The sequence below is a fragment of the Canis lupus genome, chromosome 5 (genome assembly GCF_003254725.2).
Source record: "Canis lupus dingo isolate Sandy chromosome 5, ASM325472v2, whole genome shotgun sequence".
NCBI classification, from domain to species: domain Eukaryota; kingdom Metazoa; phylum Chordata; class Mammalia; order Carnivora; family Canidae; genus Canis; species Canis lupus.
This window is the reverse complement of record NC_064247.1, coordinates 1,050,993-1,071,505: the sequence shown is the minus strand read 5'-3', so window position 1 is coordinate 1,071,505 and position 20,513 is coordinate 1,050,993. Positions and strand designations below refer to the sequence as shown.

At 38.0% G+C, this 20,513-nt stretch overlaps 1 protein-coding gene across 2 annotated transcripts in view; it reads right to left on the bottom strand.

Annotated features, from left to right (window-relative positions):
- The window catches only part of NCAPD3 (non-SMC condensin II complex subunit D3), a 60,224-nt gene that overhangs the window by 19,432 nt on the left and 20,279 nt on the right, over positions 1 to 20,513 (bottom strand). For both annotated transcript variants that reach the window (XR_003143340.3, XM_025464861.3), the window contains exons 14-22: positions 17,164 to 17,237; positions 16,501 to 16,635; positions 15,306 to 15,526; positions 9,353 to 9,544; positions 8,929 to 9,026; positions 8,719 to 8,834; positions 4,675 to 4,782; positions 657 to 771; positions 457 to 564 (exon numbers count right to left, since the gene is read on the bottom strand). Coding sequence is in view for 1 of the 2 variants with exons in the window: in XM_025464861.3 (XP_025320646.1) it covers positions 457 to 564; positions 657 to 771; positions 4,675 to 4,782; positions 8,719 to 8,834; positions 8,929 to 9,026; positions 9,353 to 9,544; positions 15,306 to 15,526; positions 16,501 to 16,635; positions 17,164 to 17,237 (1,167 nt within the window). In the remaining variant the exon portion in view is untranslated. The remainder of the gene's footprint in view (positions 1 to 456; positions 565 to 656; positions 772 to 4,674; positions 4,783 to 8,718; positions 8,835 to 8,928; positions 9,027 to 9,352; positions 9,545 to 15,305; positions 15,527 to 16,500; positions 16,636 to 17,163; positions 17,238 to 20,513) is intronic.

Below are 20,513 nucleotides of genomic sequence, written 5' to 3'. Positions count from 1 at the left end.
TCATCTATCAGTTCTGATAGGTATCAAATTAACAATAATTTTTCCTTTTATGAACTGAACCACAAATTTATTTTTTCATTCCCAGAAAACAGTGTAGTGCCTGAGATATAGTTCTTGATGAACAGACTTCATGGTGCCACATGATGAGTATTAAAACAAACAAACCCGGAACAGGTATTACTGTAATAAATTAACATAAAAATCAAAAGCTCCCTACAGGTAGTGTCTTGAGTCTGACCATCTTGGACAGCTGCAACCAAGGGCTCTCATTATCAGCACTCGTATGCCTCTGAACTGGGTGCTCCTATCAGAATTCCATCCAAAATTCACAAGAGCTAGAGTAAATATGAGCTCAGCATATGTAACACATTACTAAGGTTGGCTTATCTAAGACAAAAAACTACCCATGGAACTAGATGGCATAAGCAAGACTTTCCCCAGGTTATTCTTGCTTACCCAAGGTAATGACGGTGTGTGCTCTAATCACAGAAGGTATGACACAGCCTCTGACCTGGGAGAGCGGCTGAAAGGCTGGGGTATCACTGCTACCTTGTGATGATGTTGCTACAAGGAAGGAAAAGACGGCTTATTTACAGTATCTCAGGCTAACCCCATCTTAAGACAGCAAGTGCAGAGGATAATTTCAAGTGCCTTACGATGATCCGCATCAACAGAAGAGGCTAGAATGGACTGAATCAGAAGGAATGCTCGCTTCTCCACTCTGGCTGGACAAAGCTGGGCTATATCTCCTAAGGTGAAAATGTACTTCACCTGAAAAAGAATTGGTTTTGTAGTAAAAATAAGGCAAAAAAATAATAATAACTCTAGCTAAAGACATGTCAATTTTTTTTTTGTGCTCCAAATTAAAAGAATGGGTGTGTTTTTTGTTTTTCCATAAAAACACATGGCCACTGTAGAAATTCAGTCACTACTTGATAAAATTCACACAACCTTTTCCATCAATATTTATAATAAATGTTTAATGACTATGTAAGTATATTAAAAACTACTGATGTTATCATGTTACTCCAGTCTTAGTGAACATTTACAGTATCTAATTCTTTGCTATTGTTTGCATTCCTTCTGAAGAACACCTTTGTGCCTTTAAACACTGTTTTACTTCCTTAAGTAATCCAGAGTTAAAAGGGCATAAAACTGTTTTATTTTTATGATTTTTAATTATCTTTTTATTGGGAACTCAATTTGCCAACATATAGCATAACACCCAGTGCTCATCCTGCTAAGTGCCCCCTCAGTGCCTGTTGTCACCCAGTCACCCCCACCCACCTCCCTTTCCACTACCCCTTGTTCGTTTCCCAGAGTTAGGTGCCTCTCATGTTCTGTCACCCTCACTGATATTTTCACTCATTTTCTCTACTTTCCCCTTTATCCCCTTTCATTAATTTTTATATTCCCCAAATGAATGAGACCATATAATGTTTGTCCTTCTCTGATTGACTTATTTCACTCAGCATAATACCCTCCAGGTCCATCCACGTCAAAGCAAATGGGGGGTATTTGTTGTTTCTAATGGCTGAGTAATATTCCAACGTATACAGAGACCACAGCTTCTTTACCCAGTCATCTGTCGATGGACACCGAGGCTCCTTCCACAGTTTGGCTATTGTGGACATTGCTGCTATAAACATCGGGGTGCAGGGGTCCCAGCGTCTCACTGCATCTGTATCTTTGGGGTAAATCCCCAGCACTGCAACTTCTGGGTCGCAGGGCAGCTCTATTTTTAACTCTTTGAGGAACCTCCACACAGTTTTCCAGAGTGGCTGCACTGGTCCACATTCCCCCCAACAGTTCAAGAGGGTTCCCCTTTCTCCACATCCTCTCCAACATTTGTTGTTTCCTGCCTTGTTAATTTTCCCCATTTGCACTGGTGTGGGGTGGGATCTCATGATGGTTTTGATTTGTATTTCCCTGATGGCAAGTGATGCGAAGCATTTGCTCATGTGCTTGTTGGCCATGTCTATGTCTTCCTCTGTGAGATTTCTCTTCATGTCTTTTGCCCATTTCATAATTGGATTGTTTCTCTGCTGTTGAGTTTAATAAGTTCTTTATAGATCTTGGATACTAGCCCTTTATCTGATAGGTCATTTGCAAGTATCTTCTCCCATCTGTAGGTTGTCTTTTCGTTTTGTTGACTGTTTCTTTTGCTGTGCAGAAGCTTTTTATCTTGATGAAGTCCCAATAGTTCATTTTTGCTTTTGTTTCTCTTGCCTTTATGGATGTATCTTGCAAGAAGTTGCTGTGGCCAAGTTCAAAAAGGGTGTTGCCTGTGTTCTCCTCTAGGATTCTGAGGGATTCGTCTCATATTTAGATCTTTCACCCATTTTGAGTTTATTTTTGTATCTGGTGTAAGAGAATGGTCTAGTTTCATTCTTCTGCACGTGGCTGTCCAATTTTCCCAGCACCAGTTATTGAAGAGATGATCTTTTTTCCAGTGGATAGTCTTTCCTGCTTTGTTGAATATTAATTGACCACAGAGTTGAGTGTCCACTTCTGGATTCTCTATTCTGTTCCATTGATCCATGTGTCTGTTTTTGTGCCAGTACCACACTGTCTTGATGACCGCAACTTTGTAAACAACCTGAAATCTGGCATTGTGATGCCCCCAGCTATGGTTTTCTTTTTTAATATTCCCCTGGCTATTTGGGGTCTTTTCTGATTCCACACAAATCTTAAGATTTGTTCCAAGTCTCTCAAGAAAGTCCATGGTATTTTGATAGGGATTGCATTAAATGTGTAAATGGCCCTGGCCCTGGGTAGCATTGACATTTTCACAATATTAATTCTTCCAATCCATAAGCATGGAATATTTTCCATTTCTTTGTGTCTTCCTCAATTTCTTTCAGAAGTGTTCTGTTTTTAGGGTATAGATCCTCAGAAAACGGTTTTAAATTTTAAAACTATCTCCAAGTTGGATTCCTGACCGGTTGGTTTACTCTTTAGACTCCTATCAAAAACTTGTAAGTTCTGTCTTCTTCACAGCTGCCATACTGTGTGTTTATTAAGAACACTAACTTGATAGTTAATAACACTGGTTTTTCTTTATCTCTAAAATGCAAGGGTGAGGCTAAATAGTAAAATGTAAAAGGCTTATTTTATTTTTTATTTTTTAAAGATTTACTTGCTTTTTAGAGAGAGAATGAGCATGTGTGCAAGTGGGGAGAGGTGGAAAACGTGAGGAGAAAGAGGATTTTAGGCAAGGTCCATGCCCAGTGCAGAGCTCATGACCTGAGCCAAAATCAAGAGTCGGACAACTTAACCGACTGAGCCACCCAGGCCCCCTATAAAACAAAGGCTTAGAGTGAGAAAGCAATAGCCATATGTATATTTTAAAAATCCTGAACACTGGGCAGCCTGCCTTTGGCCCAGGGCCTGATCCTGGAGACCCGGGATCAAGTCCCGCGTTGGGCTCCCTGCATGGAGCCTGCTTCTCCCTCTGCCTGTGTCTCTACCTCTCTCTCTCTCAATTAAAAAAAAAAAAAAAATCCTGAACATTTATGTTTTAGTGATTAGAGAAATATTGAAATTATATTTAAAGAAAAGTGAAGCAAACAACATTATACAGGACAAAACATCTCCATATATATTTTGACTGAAGGGAAGATTTTGGTGCCATATTTTAAAGCTGAAAAAAAAAATCTTAGAAAAACTCACTGGTCATAATAAGCATTTTTCTTTGAGCAGTAACTACTTAAATTAGAGGCATGAGACCCTCTAGAAACCCTGGGACAAGGCCATCCTACACCATCCTACACATCACAGCCCTTTGAAATGAAATGTCTAGATCTCTACTGGTAATATTTTTATTACTGAAGTGTGCATATTACTGTCTCAGCACAAATCGTCTCTTCTCACAACTCTAAATATGGTCCTCAGCCTCTAGGTACTAGTGTGAGGTGGCAAAGTAGAGAGTAGAGGAAAGGTGTTCTACTAATTTTCAAATAGATGAGGAAAATGGCCAATTCTGGCAAAATGATGGCCTCTACTGAAGGGCATCAAAAAGTAGCTTGTTATTTTCTTTACTGAGTGTCAGATGTTGGGAGTCAGAATTGCTACAGCATGTTTTGTTGAGGCTCAGCCACTCGAATTAGGAAAATGACTCCACATTTACTGGCCCACAGGAATCAACAGCACTGACAGTCTCTAAAGCAGGGTGCCATATACTACAGTATTGCCGCTTCAAGCTCATCTGGAGCTTTCAAATATTCACTGTATTACAGACAACACTTCAGAACTATTCAGCACTATTCCCTAGTTTACAATCTGATATTCAAACAGCTTAGCAGACACATTATAATTTAAAAATACATCAAACAACCCAAAAGAACAAAGAGCATACTCCCTTGATTAGTTTCTCACCCTATTATCTCATAAAACATACTGTTTTCCCTATTGGATCAGGTACCTTATAGACTCTAACTGAATGAGGCCTATCCCATCAAGTTTTTCCCCCAGAGAATAAGTACATGAGAGAGAAATGAAAAGGTCATCAACACAGAAATTAAAAAAAAAAAAAAAAAAAAAAAAAAGGTAAGTCCTAGGCTAGGAAAATTCTTTTCTTGCTAATAGTATTAAAAATGCACATGAGAAAGTCATCTTTAGGAAACCCCCAACGATGTAAAGGAAAACAATGTTTAAAAAAAAGTAATTACTTACAAACAGGTCTTCATCCATATTCCCGGGTCCACTTTGCTTCAGAACTATGTCAGAGAGGGACTGCACACAGGTGGAGAGGACATCCCCGCACACCTGCTTTAGTAATTCCTGTGGTAAATCAAAGGTAATCTCTGAAGGATCTATACATCTACTAGACTACCCACGAAGCAATTTTCTCAGAAGAAACTAAGGTTTCCAAAAGGCATAAGCCACAAGCCGTGAGAAGCCCTAGCCATTATGCTTTTGGATCTTTGCTCTTTTAGCAATCTGGCTAGAAAAACTAAGCAGAATTTACAAGCAGTATACACACACACACACACAATATCTTTCTTTCTCCCTGTACCCTTTTATTTTTTTTATTTTTTATTTTTTTAAAGATTTTATTTATTCATAGAGACAGAGAGAGAAGGGCTGAGACACAGGCAGAGGGAGAAGCAGGCTCCATACAGGAAGCCTGACGTGGGACTCGATCCCGAGTCCCCAGGATCACGCCCTGGGCTGCAGGCGGCACTAAACCGCTGCGCCACGGGGGCTGCCCCCTGTGCCCTTTTAGAACAAAAAGCAAGTATCTGAGAAGATGTAGTGCCCTGATAAGAGATCTGTAATAGTGCTGCTCCTTCATTAATAGAGAAAAACATCACAATTCTTCTAGCATATGTAGATGGCGAATTAACTACTAGAGCAAACAGCATATTTTAAAAAGACATAAAAAAAAAATAAAATAAAAAAATAAAAAGACAAAAAGATATACAATAGGGCAGCGGGTGACTCAGTGGTTTAGTGCTGCCTTCAGCCCAGGGTATGATCCTGGAGTCCCAGTATTGAGTCCCATGTCGGGCTCCCTGCATGGAGCCTGCTTCTCCCTCTGCCTGTGTCTCAGCCCTTCTCTCTCTCTCTCTCGGTCTCTCATGAATAAATAAAAATCCTTAAAAAAAAAAAAAAGATATAGAATAAAAAAGGACAGTTGTTCTCATTTTGAAATGTATTCATTAAAAGCAAGTTTTCAGTGTCTCTTATTAGTTAAAATAACCTCAAGTGGTCACCATCTGTAGCACACAACACTTCCATGCCAGCCGAGGGAGCGCTGTCACATTCTACAACTTTTTGACTACATTTTCTCTAGAAGGCCAGACCAAAATACCCAGATTGAGCTAAATGGCTCCACCCCAAGTCTTCTGTGTTACCCTATGCACATTTCTATTTTAGGAGTGATTATTCTATTATTATTATTTTTTAAAGATTTTATTTACTTATTTTAGAGAGAGAAAGAAAGCAAGTGGGGGGAGGGGAGTAGGAGAGGGACAAGCAGACTCCATACTTAGTATAGAGGGCTCAATCTCAATCCTGAGATTGTGACCTGAGCTGAAATCAAAAGTTGGGACATTCAAACAACCGGGCCACCTGGGCACCCCAGGAATGATTACACTATGTTGAAATCACCTGTTTCCATGTGTGTCTGCCCTCTTATGCTGTGGGTCCCTTAAGAAGGGACTCTGTTTTAACCACCACCTCACCGCCCAGCAGCACTACCACAAAATGTTGCTCAACAATGCTCAATGTTTACTGCACTGTAGCAACTATCTCTATGATCCAAATGTTTTTTAGTATGACTTGGCTAAAATGTTTCAAAATGATGGTCTTTATTACTTTTTAAAGAATTATTGCACTTATTTTAATAGACTGCACAGCCTGGGCTGTGACGTGTCCAAGAGAACTTCTGAAATCCATACACTCGATCCTGGCAAGAATACAAAGGTTATTAACTTGTGTGTGACCTCAACCCTAGACCTAGGCTGGGTAGTTGGCCTAGAACTTTTGGAATCACAGAATCTGGGAGAGATCCATCACGGCCATCTAATCCTGGGATTCTCTCCACACAGGGACTCATGTCATAAGTTGTTCATCTTCTTCTGTGAACAACTCCAATGACTTAGGATGTATTTTGAGGCAAGTTCTTCCATTTTAGGCAGACCTCAGCACAGTTTTTCAGTTGGCCAAAATTTGTCTCCTTGCAGTTTCTGCTCATTGGTCCAAATCAGTTCTCTGTGATGCCAAATAAATCTAATTCTTCTTTCATCTTAAGGTCCTTCATATATTTGAACTTAGCTAGGCAGCCTAACCCACATAATTCTTCCCTTCACCAGCTAAACACCCAGGCCCTTCAGCTGCTCCTTATACAACCTCCTTTGCCATTGCCTCACCAAATTGCTCTCTCATTGATATATTCAATTTTATCAACATTTCTCTGAGGAGTTGCCACTCAAGTTAAATTAGAACATGCTAACTTAGATTTCACCTGTACAAAGAGGACAACCATCACCCCTCTTATCGTAGACACTACTTCTATCAATACAGTCCAAGATCTCGGCAGACTGTTTCCAGTGATAGCCACAAAACACTATTAACTGGTAAGAAGCCTATAGATAGCAATGATGCCCCCAAACCTACATCTCTTCATATATAATGCTTTGAACTAGCTAGGCTCTGATGATCTATTCTTTGGGCAATTTCTATTTCTCAGTAAAATACAGAACATTCACTTACACAGAAAAAAAAAAACAGAGAGAAGAATGCTTAGGGGAAAACAATAGGTCATATGAATTTAAAATATCCTAAGGTTCTGGAAAATCTCAGGGCCTCAGTCCATTGTCTACCACTAAGGGAACTGGTGTTGGCAAAGCTACAATCGTGGCCTTTTCTCTAACGTGGTAGTAATCTCTCTTCTAGTTCTCAATTTTTAAATGTGAGGATAACGGTCTTCCTCAGACTCTAACAATGCTATAAGTTACTGTGCTAATAAGTGTGGGCATTAGTGAGTAGCCAGTGGCTTAAGGCCCCAACATCCCCAGTATTATACATCACTCTTCCTCTAGCCAATGCTGGTGAAGAAAAAGATTGGGAAAGCAGTGAGAGGCTTTAGTTCCAGGCATAGCTCTGCCATTACTCAGCTGTGTGCCACAGAGGCATGCAGGATCATAGTTTCATAATTTGCCATAAATATTTCTCCCTGCTTTTTCCTACCTCATTCTTACCTTATGACCAGCTTTTTGTTTTGTTTTGACCTGTTTTCTGCTTTTCAAATATGCTCCCTACTTAGGTAATGTTCCTTATTTAAAGGTTTTTCTTGGATCAAGAGATAAACAGCTAGAGAAATCAAACAAAGCAAGTATCCCTTTTACCAGATGAGCCAAAAGGTACATGCCAGGAAAACACCAGACACCATTTATATGGAAAGAGCTGGGCATTTTTAGTTAGGTACATTTCAACCTGTTTTAAGTCCTAAGCAAAAAAAGTTATAATATCCTTTCTTATTATATCTGTTACTACAAATAGAAGATGTAACTTATCAAGGAAGGACTTTCTTTAAGGAACTTATATAAGAAAAGGAAGCTTAAGAATGTAGCTGAATAAAGCAAAAATATTTTTATTCTGGGAAACTTAAAAGATATTCCAGCAGTTACTTAATTTAACTTTTGACTTCTAGAATCATTATTAGTAACCCCAGTTAACTTTTCATTATGATTAGCATTTACTAGGAGTATATTTCATGATAAAAACATAATACATGGCAATAAAATAACTTATTAGAGAAACCGATAATGGATACCTTTTAGAAAGACAAAGTAACACTGTCTCACACAAAACCCTGGTTTGGATCTGTGTGTATGCTCTACAGGAAACATGAGCTATAGACTTTGGGGACAGGGTAGAGGAAGAGGTATTGGCGTAATATAGCCTTATACTAACAGAACAGGTGTTTTCCAGGAATATGACCTCTCAAATGATCAGAAATAATTTCCTAGGAGGCACTTGTACCAGGAACCATGGTAGTGACTTCCTGAGAGAACCCTGTGTCATTAGCAGCCAAGATTTTCTCAGGGAATGTCAACTGCTTGTCACATAAGTGTTTCCTTGCAGCATCAGCTTTGGGGACTACCTATTCCTATAGTTTCTCCACAAAAGAAGACGCCTCAAACTTCAAAACAGAGTAATATGTGTAGGTACAAATAGACAACAAACATATCCAGAGAGTCCGTAGTATACCTGTTCTTCCACAGGTGTCTCTGCAGATGCTCTACAGAGTCTTTGCAAAGTATCAACAGCTGCACTGATCAACTCTAGAGACCACTGGAATCCATTCAGCTTACACTTGATCACATCTAAAAGAAAGTCAAAACCCTCTAAATTTAACTGCTTAAAATATATATAAAGTGATAAGAAAAGCCTTTTCAAGATTCTCCAATAGACACTCACCAGTCACCTTGTCCCGGGTGCTCTTAGGAAGATGCTTTGCAATATGCCCAATAACACACAGAATATGTCCTAAGGTGTTTGAATTGGGATTCTGTTGACTAGGAAAAGGGCACAAAGAATATCAATATAGAGCCAAAATATACACTGATGCCAACAAAACTGTCTCTGGACTGTTAGTATTGGAAGAATGTAGGGTAGCAAATTTAGGAGTCAACTTCACTATAGCACTTAATTTACTGGCACAAAAGGTAAACTGAAAGCTTAAAATGGATTCTTATTTTTTCATGTTTGTTTTTATACCAGAATTTAAAGAAAAGATCTGTGTATATGAATAGCTGAATAGCTATGAAACAGCCTTAAGACACGAGCTTTGTTTCCAAGAACCTCTGGTGTCTATCAGCAGGTACATCATAAGCATACACACCTGCTGAGTTTGTCCCAGGACGCTATTATTTTGGTGTAGTCCAGCTTGGGTGATGAGCAAGCAATTTTGGAGAGCAGCATCCAAGCCGGTGCAGAATGTTCCGTGTCAGTGAAGGATATTACATGGTTTATAAAACTGGATGAGAATTTCTCCTTCTTGGACCAGATATGAAAAGCCTTATTTAAATAGCGGCTGAAAAAAAGATGGGAAAGCAGAACTGTAATTGTAAATACACAACACTGTTCAAAACAGCCCTCAGTGAAAGGTTATCAACTGCTGCTCCAGGATTCCTCTGGCACATCAAACATCTATGCAGAAGTTCCTGGCTACTGATATATTTGATACCAAATTAGATATCTTCAAAGTTTTTATTATTATACAGAATAAGATACACTTATTTCTCTCCTTATAAAATATATTTTTAAAGCAAAGACTAAAATTTCATAATTCGAGACCCTCCTTATCCTCATTCCCTCCAAAATTGCTTACAAACACAAGGGATGGGTTACCAATAACAAATATATCAAGAGTTTACAGGGTTTTACGGACAAAAAGTGTAGACATGGCTATTTTTTCAATGGAAGAACTGGAGAGAAATGACATTCTAGCATTTAAATATGGTGATATTAAACAAGCTAAACTTTGCCATAACCCACAAATACCACTCAGAGATACATATTTCAAACCCTTTAAAAATAAAACAAAAAATGCTTCTGGTGTAATAAAGTGTTGGTGTTATGTCATTGTTTTAAACTATTTGACTTCTTCCCATAGCACTGAATGAGATCACATGACTAAAGAGAAAAATGCAGTATCACTTATCTAAGCTTCTTCCTCCAATTAATTTTTCCTTAACTGCTAGGAACACACACATACACTCACACAGTCACACACCAAGACTTTCTCATTAAGTGAAAATAAAAGGAATTCTCAAAGCTTGCAGAAAGCAACTATAACACATCTACATACAATAAGCATATCCATATAAGTTAATGATTTTAATATATTAGCTATTGATTAAAAATCTATAAATATCAGGAGTTTTAATGTAGGTAACTCATAATTCATACCTGATTATGGTCCAAAACCAACATACAAGCAATCAGCAAATATTTTAAAATTTATTAAGAAGAATCACACAAAACATTAAGTAATGTTTACTATAAGAAATAAACAGAATGGGGAAAAAAAAAATCCTCTGAATTCCCAGTTTTGAAACCTCAAATTTGGCTCTTCTGACAACCTACACTCCTCCAGATCAGCTGAACAGTTCCCAAAAAGCCTCCCTCAATTACCTTACCCCTCAACTAGCCCAACTGTTGTTAATCACAAGCCAATCCTAGTAAGTCAGAATTATTTTCCAGACACTAACCTGGTTCTTTTGTACAGCACCACTGACCTCTATCCTAGAATCAAGACTAATGGACTACGTTCAGTCCCCATTTTCCATGACCTTGGCCAGACATTACCGATCACTCTCTCTGCCCTCATACTCTGTCTACTTGTTGATCTTTTCTTTTCCCTTCACGAATTCCTTTTCTTCAAATCACTCTAATGGCTGATTTTGAAAAGTTCTACTCTTAGTCCTCTTGTCTATAAACTGAACCCTCAGCGATCTCGTTCATTACCAAAAGTTCTCCACTCAGACATGACAAAGCACTTCAAGTACACATTTTTTTTTTAATTTAAATTCAAGTTAGTTAATATATAGTGTAGCATTGCCTTCAGGAGTAAAATCTAGTGACTCATCACTCACATATAATATTCAATGCTCATCCCAACAAGTGGCCTTCCTTTATTTTTTTTAAATTTTTATTTATTATTTATGATAGTCACACAGAGAGAGAGAGAGAGGCAGAGACACAGGCAGAGGGAGAAGCAGGCTCCATGCACCGGGAGCCCGACATGGGATTCGATCCCGGGTCCCCAGGATCGCGCTCTGGGCCAAAGGCAGGCGCCAAACCACTGCGCCACCCAGTGATCCCACAAGTGGCCTTCCTAATGCTCATCACGTCATCCACCTACCACCCTTAACAATCTTCCATTTGTTCTCTTTAAGAGTCTCTGATGGTTCGCCTCCCTGTTTTAGTCTTATTTTTCCTTCTCTTCCCCTATGTTCATGTTGTTTCTTAAATTCCACGAGTGGAATCATATATTTGTGTTTCTCTGACTTATTTTGCCTACCATAATACCTTCTAGTTTCAACCACATCATTGCAAATGGCAAGATTTCATGCTTTTTGATCAAGAAGTAATATTTGTGTGTGTGTGTGTGTAGACCATATTTTTTTTTAAGGGTTTTCTTTATGTATTAGAGAGAGAGCACAAGCAGGGGGAGCAGCGGGCAGAGGGAGAAGGAGAAGCAGGCTCCCCACTAAGCAGAGAACCTGATGCAGGGCTTGATCCCAGGACCCCAGGATCATGACCTAAGCCAAAGGCAGGTAACTGAGCCACCCAGGTGCCCTGACCACATCTTATTTTATCCATTCATCAGCTGATGACATTTGGGTTCTTTCCATAATTTGGCTATTGTTGATAATGCTATAAACATTGGAGTGCATATGCCCCTTCAAATCAGTATTTTTGTATCCTCTTCCATAGGGTAGCTTTATTTTCAACTTTCTGAGGAACCTCCACACTATTTTCCAGAGGGGGTGGTCCAGTTTGCATTCCTTTCTCCACATTCTCGCCAACATCTGTTGTTTCCTGAGTTGTTAATTTTAGCTATTCTGACAGGTGTGAAGTGGTATCTCACTGTGGTTTTGATTTGTATTTCCCTGTTACTGAGAGATGTTGAGCACCTTTTAATATGTCTGTTAGCCATCTTGATGTCTTCTTTGGAAAAATGTCTTTATGTCTCCCTCCCATTTCTTAACTGGGTTATTTGTTCTTGGCTGTTGAGTTTGATAAGTTGTTTACAGATTTTGGATACTAACCCTTTTACATGGTATGTCATTTACAAATATCTTCTCCCATTCCATAGACTGGCTTTTAGTTTTGTTGATTGTTTCCTTTGCTGTGCAGACATTTTTTTTTTTTTTTTTTTTTTTTTTTTTTGCTGTGCAGACATTTAAATTGGGCTTCCATCTCCTGCCCTTCCTGTTCAGAAACCTGCCTTGCCTTTGCTTGCCATACCTAAGTCAATGGAAATCCCACTGACTAGTTATTTTGGATAGAATCATCGAAGCTTCAGGCCTCTTAAGCCTTTGCATTGCTATTTTGTCTGGAAACTCTCACTAGTATGGTTGCCTGGTTAATTTCTACTTATTCCACCTCTGGGAATAATTCAGCTCTTGCCACCATCAACAGGAAGGCAATTCAAGCTAAAAAAAAGTTAAAAAAAAAAAAAAATCACCAAACCGCTCTATGCTGTCCCTCTTAGCTCCTAAAACTCACTTTCTACTAAAATTGTGAGTTTTATTTTGTCTCTTTCCACTAGACTGTGAGCTTGAGTAGAGGAAGTGCACCGAGTCCTTTCAACCCTCAAATCAAACCTTCACCAATTCTATACTTCCACTTATTACATCTTTAAACATACTTAATTTCTTCATGTCTACTGCCTTCTCCTTGATGCTGGCCCTCATCATCTTTAACTTAAATCATTTGAGTGGTGGCCTGTTTTCTTAGATTCCTGTTATCTCCTGGTCACCAAGCACAAGTCCCTTTGCTACACGTCTTGTGAAACTCAAAGTGAAGCTGAGAGGCTAACAGGGGGAGCCCTCACGCCTACCACCACTCATCAACTGCAGACCCACCAGGAAGGGGGCAGGTGTACTCTATTTCCAAGAGGAACAAGCGGACTTGACCACTCCAGCAAGAGGAAGGATTCCTCTTAGCCTGGGGACAGCCCAGCCAATGGAGAGTCTGTCACAACTCAGACATTGAGAAATCATCATCACCCTGAACTCTTTCTTTCAATGGGCTTTCCTTCAAACTAGCCCCTCCCAACGACATCCTTTTCTCTAAAAACTAACAGTTCTTCTCCTTTGATCTCCAGACTTGCCTGTGGTTTTTCACAGCTATGCCATTCCTGTATAAACCCATTTTGCTGATAAAATAACTGGATGTTTTATTTTCAAGATTAATACTCTTAAAATATAAGATCCTTTATTACCTGTCCACTTTAAATTCATCAGCAGTCTCCCCCTCCCACTCTGTTTTCAATCTGAAGTCAAACTCCTTGGTATGCAATGTTACAACTCTGCAGTATGTGTAGGCCCTTCTTAACATCTCGTTTCACTTTATGTACAGTCCAAGGAGCACCGTTTCCCCGCCCACAGTGAATCCCTATGGGTCCTGAATGAGACATACTGCTTATGCTTCCATGGCTTTGCACTGGCTTTTTATCTCCCATGGACATGCTCCTTTATGTCCTTATTAACCTTCAAGATTCAAATTCAAAAGTCATCTGATCGGTGAAGTCTCTCTTCTTGATGTTCTACTTTGTTTATTAAAGAATATACCACAAGATTTTGTTTACAAATGTTTATAGAACTCTATTCCACCAGACCTTACTTTTCTTAATAATCCTTTTTGAAAAACTGATTCCCAAGCTCAGTGGTTCTCACAGTTTTTCATCTCTGGGCACTTTTGAACAAAAAAAATTATGCAACATCTTGAAGACCTTTGGTTTATGTGGACTATATATATCCTGCTGTGCAGAAATTAAAACTGAAAAGTTTAAAAATATTTATTAATCTAAAAATAACAATAAGCCATTTATGCTAACATAAATGCACTGTTTTACAAAAGAATCTCAAAACAAAATAAACTTGGTGAAAAGAGTGTCATTACTTTTTACTTCTGTAAATTTCTTTATGGTCTGACTTAAACAGAAGTCAGGTAGATTATTATAACTGCTTCTGTATTCAATTTGCTTCAATATCATATGGTTATGGAAACTCTATACTCTGTGAAAGGATAAAAGTGAAAAATGGTATATAGCATCTTAATGTTATGATCAAAACAGTCTGAGCTCATGAATCCATCGCACTTGAGCATGCTGCCATAGCTCATTTTCTACAACAGCTATTCCAAAACATTTTTACACTTAAACCCTAATTCTATATTTCCTAACTTTGGGCAAATACATATTTTTTTCTTGTGGCAAAATTTACATAACAAAATTCACCATTTTAATGATTTTTAGGTGTACAGTTCAGTGAGAGCACACTGTTGTGCAATCATCCATCTCCAGAACTTCATCATCACTCTACAGTGAAACTTTATACCCATTTAACAGTAAGTTCTCATTGTCTTCTCCACAAGCTCTGGTAAGTACCATTTTACAGGTGATTTGCCCAGGCCCCAGAACAGTATTTTACAATACAAAATCTAGTATGTTTCTAGTGTATGAGAATTCCTCCATAATACATGTAAACAAATAGGGAAGTGTTTCTTACATGATGAGAAAAAATAAATCAGCCAAGGTAATGTAAACGTTTACAAGCTAATTGTAAGATTATGCAGTATAGATGAAAATTTATCAGTACAACAGGTGCTAACCCCTCACCATAGTGTTCACTGTGCAGTGTATGCTCAGTAAATGCTATCAAATGGGAAAAAATACTGCACTGGCATTAATTCAACCAATCTGATAAGGATTAGGAAAAGGTTAATTTGGAAGAACTAGGAAGCCACCTTTCATAAAAACTAATATGTGGAAAGTTACTAGTAATAAATCATGCCCATCAGTGCTTTCTACTACATTAGACATTAATTTAGGCACTCAGAGAAAAGCAAAGGAGGTGATCAAAGCTTCACAAAAAACTCTCACCTCAAAAATGCTGAGAGATTTGAATTGGGTCAAAAAAAAAAAAAAGACTAAAAACAGAAAATTGATATATGTTAAGTATTTTAGAAAGCTAATTTTCTATGAGCAATACAGAAATTTTATTAATTAAAAAAACCTTTATGGTTTTCTATATGGAAAAGAAATCACACAATTAACATACCTCAGTTCCTGGTTTTCTGTACTAAGGAGAGTAAGAAGTGCCCAAGCCAGCACCTGGCTATTGTCTCCAGTATGGAATTTATTGTAATGCTTAATGTTCTGTAACAGGAGCTGGTCAAGACATTCCAGAGCTTTTTCCTGCACCGTGCTTTCACAGTCCATCACAGCTGGGATGATCCCTGTCAGCCAGGCTTTCTGTATCTGGACACATCTAGGTTGGGCCTTAGAAAATAAACATCATGAAGTCATTAAAAAGTCATAAGGAAGTCTAAACCTATCTAAATACAAATCAGTGAGGCTGTGAACAATATTTTGAGATACGCTAACAATAGTCACACACACAAGTACAAATAAACCAAAGTGAAAAAAAAAAGCAACATTTGAAATACATGTTAAAACAAAGTTCAGTTTCCAGTTACTATTTATTAGTGCATACTGAAATTTTAAACTTAGGAAGTCATATTATTAAGTAAATCAGGGATCCCTGGGTGGCAGAGCGGTTTAGCGCCTGCCTTTGGCCCAGGGTGCGATCCTGGAGACCCGGGATCGAATCCCACATCAGGCTCCCGGTGCATGGAGCATGCTTCTCCCTCTGCCTATGTCTCTGCCTCTCTCTCTCTCTCTCTCTCTCTCTCTCTCTATCATAAATAAATTTAAAAAAAAATTTATTAAGTAAATCAGCACTTTTTTGTAATTCAAGATCAAGTATTTATTCCAAGGAGCAATTAGAATAGATATTGTCAGAGGAAGTCAAAGTATGCATTGCTTATTGCTTTCTATGATGAAATGAAGAAATAAACATGCTTTAAAAATTCTTCAAAAGCTAAATATTTGGCAGGAGTAAATTACATATGGGATCGGTGGACCTGTTCTTTTGGCAGTATCATTTAATAGGTCTTAATATGCAAAACTTAATCTAGGCCTCTGGCCTGACTAAATTCATTTTAAAATTCTTATTTCTATGTGAGATTTAAACTAAAGTCAAGAAAAGGCTAATCACTAGCATTCTCTAGCACTAGTTCATAATTATATGAGACATAATCTTTCATATGTAATTGAAAGATAGATACCTCTTGTCTTACACTGTATTGCCCTACAGTACACCTGGTAGAATTTCCAGTAGTCAAATAAATATTCAGTGATAGGTAATTATATATGCTTAATTATTTTTGATGTAAAAAAGCACTGTCTCTCACCATAAGAAGTTCAGTAAGAGACTGTAAGGCCTGCTTTCGTACAGATACTGCAGGGTCTCGGCTCTGGTCCTGAAGAAGTGATAGCTCTTCTTTCATCCCTGAGATGTTGCAGTGTTTCAAAATACTCAGTAATACCTAGAAGGTGCATGTAACATGAATTGATGACTTTTTCAAAAACAATAAGACACACCGTAGACAAAAATAAGACTTAATAAGTCTATGGTTCTTAACATTTTTTAGGTCATGGATCCATCCCTCCACCTGGAAACATACATCTCACCTTTTCAGAATCTGATGAAAGCTAAGTCCTCTCTCTGGAGAAAAATCTAATATACGTTTTACATAAACAAGTATTTACAATTTCAGGGGTTACGTGCACCCTATCAAAATCCATCCATGCTCCCCAGTTTAAGAATTCCTAATCTAAAAAAAGAAATTAACGATAAAAATATGTGTGACTCTTAAGAAATCAACAACCCAGCAAGAAACTGAGACAAACCTTTAGTTCATCTCTGTAATTTATATATACAACAGGATTAAAGTGAACAAATGTAAAGTGAAAAACAAGTTCAATAATGACTATGGTTGGGGTTTTTACAAAATATTTCCAAGTTTTTAGTGCAAAACAGAGCACATTTGAGGATTATTTAGAAGAACTCACACCTGCAGTGCAGACTTCCTGACATTGGTCTTCTCATCCCTGATTCTCTTTTTCAGCATTGCCATGATACATCTCACTGTTGAGGAAATGCCAAAGAATCATTATGGTCTGAGAAAAAACTGTATTTACAGTATCTAACATCTCACCACACAGTACTGAGAAAATACTCTAAAATATTGGCTAATCAGTTTGTTTTAAATCTGGAGAAATCTGAGTATGAAATAATGTAGAAAAAGAAGAAAAGTCAAATAATTAGCTAGTCAAAATAATGCAAAGGGCAGAAGAGTATAATTTTAAGAGGGCATAAATTCTGGAATATTAAAAGTTCAGTTTTTAACCCTGGCTCCTATGTCTAAAATTCCAAATAATTTAGTTTTTCCATTTTGTTTAGCTACAAAAAAGTAGTATCTAAATCATAATTTTTTTAAAGACTAAAAATATATAACAGCAGCTTTAAAACTTTTTGATCACATGCCCCTTTACACTATTAAAACTCACTGAGGACTCCAAAGAGCTTTTCTGGTAAAAATCTCCAGTGAAAATATTTAATAATTCATTTTAAAATAGGAAGATGTGGGGATCCCTGGGTGGCGCAGCGGTTTGGCGCCTGCCTTTGGCCCAGGGGCACGATCCTGGAGACCCGGGATCGAATCCCACGTCGGGCTCCCAGTGCATGGAGCCTGCTTCTCCCTCTGCCTGTGTCTCTGCCTCTCTCTCTCTCAATCTGTGTGACTATCATAAATAAATAAAAATTTATAAAAAAAAATAATAATAAAATAAAATAAAATAAAATAAAATAAATAAAATAAAATAAAATAAAATAAAATAAAATAAAATAGGAAGATGTTGGGCAGCCTGGATGGCTCAGCGATTCAGCGCTGCCTTCAACCCAGGGAGTGATCCTGGAGACTCGGGATCGAGTCCCACGTTGGGCTCCCTGCAGGGAGCCTGCTTCTCCCTCTGCCTGTGTCTCTGCCTCTCTCATGAGTAAAATCTTTAAAAATAAAATAGGAAGATGTATCACTATAAATGGTACAATTTTAAGTGAAAATGAACTATGTCCCTCCTGCTAAAATTTAGTGACAAGAATGGCACTGCTTTACATCTTTGCAAACTCTATGTCTGATAAAAAATAGCAGATTCTCATCTTTGCTTCATATCAGAATGGTTTAGAGTGAAGTCTTGGTATTATTATGTAAACAATATTAACTTCAAGAACCTACTGAAGGAGGCTAAGGGATCCTAAACTACACCAAGAGCTGCTGATGTATAAGGAAATACACTAAGAAATGAAATAGGATGGAAAATAGAAAAGTCAATGAAATAAAAAATAAGCTTCCTGAAAAAGATAAAATTAACCAACTTTTAGCTACAAAAAAAGAAAGAAGATTCAAATTCTTAAAATCAGGAGGGAAACATTACTATTGCCATTACAGAAATAAAAAGGATGTGCAAAGAAATACTATGAACGATTTTATGTTACATTAAGTAATCCGGATGAAATAGACAAATTTCTACAAAAACAAAAACTGGAAACTGACTCAAGAAGAAACAGTCTGAATATACCTATAAAGTAATCAAACCCCCCCCCCCCCCCCCAACGAACAACCTTCAAAACAAAATACAATGAAATAGAACAAAATACCTTCCCACATATGCACAAAAGCCCAGGCTCAGAGGGCTTTACTGGAGAATTCCATGAAATGTTATAACAAAAATGGACACCAAGTCTTCATAAACTCTTTTAAATAATGGAAGAAAACACTTCCCATCTCATTCTATTAAGCCAGTATTACCCAAAGAACGAAACCAGGTAAAAACATCTCAAGAAAACAAAAGAGCAAAATCCCATGAATACATAAATAAAATTTTCAACAAAATATCAGCAAATCGTATCTAGCAAAACACAAAAAGGATTATATATCATGCCTGGGACTTATCCCAGGAGTCAAATGTAATCAAACAATCTAAGTAATACAGCATAGCAATATAATAAAGGACAAAGACCATATAATTGTCTCTACAGATGAGGAAAATGCATTTGCAAAATCCAATACCCTTTCCTAATAAAAACACTCAAAAAACTCATAAGAGAAGGAAACTTAGTCACACTGATAAAAGTCATCCTGAAAAAACCTACAGGTAACATCATACTCAATGGTGAAAGGCCGAAAAGTAAGTACAGAAGAAAGACAAGGATGTCTGCTCTCCCTACGTCTTTTCAACACTGTACCAGAGGTCCTTGCCAGGGAAAGTAGGTAAGAAAAGGACGGAAAAGAAAGAAAACTCTTTCTGTTCACAGATGGCATGAGCCTACATATAGAAAAGGAGTCCATATACAAACTATTAGAACTAGTAACAAATTTAGCAAGGTTGCAGGATACAAGATCAAACCATCAAACATCAGTTATAAAAACCAGCAATGAGGGATGCCTGGGTGGCTCTGTGATTGGGTGCCTGCCTTTGGCCCAGGGCATGATCCTGGAGACCCAGGATGGAGTGTTGAGTCCCACATCAGGCTCCCTGAAGGGGGCCTGCTTCTCTCTCTGCCTGTGTCTCTGCGCGCCTCTCTCTCTCTCTCTCTCTGTGTCTCTCATGAATAAGTAAATAAAATCTTTAAAAAAAGAAAACTAGCAATGAACAATTAGAAAATGAAACTAAGAAACTAATGGATTATTCATGGAAGAATAATCGACACAGAATTAATCTAGAAGAACAAGAGCAAGGATGCAGAAGCTATACTTCCTGATTTCAAAATTACTGTAAAGTACTAGTAATTAACACAGTGTGGTTACTGTCGTAAAGAGAGATGACAGAATGTCAGGGTAATAGAACTGAAAGTACAGAAATAAGCCCATGTCTATGGTTTGATGAGGGTGCCAAGAGCATTTAAAGGAGAAAAGTCTTTTAAGCATAAAGTGCTGTGTCAAACTGGATATTCACTTGCAAAAGTTGGACCCCTACATCACACCTATGCAAAAATTAGCTAAAAATTGATCTAAGACCAAATCATAAGAGCTAAAATTACAAAACTCTGGGAAGAAAACATCAAAGTAAATCTTTGTGAAAAATTAGGCAGTGGTTTCTTAGTTATGACCCCAAAAGCACAAGTAAAAAAAGAAAAAGTGGACAGCTAGACTTTATCAAGGCTAAAATGTTTTATGCCTCAAAGAACACCAACAAGGGATCCCTGGGTGGCGCAGCGGTTTGGCGCCTGCCTTTGGCCCAGGGCGCGATCCTGGAGACCCGGGATCGAATCCCACGTCGGGCTCCCGGTGCATGGAGCCTGCTTCTCCCTCTGCCTGTGTCTCTGCCTCTCTCTCTCTCTCTGTGTGTGACTATCATAAATAAA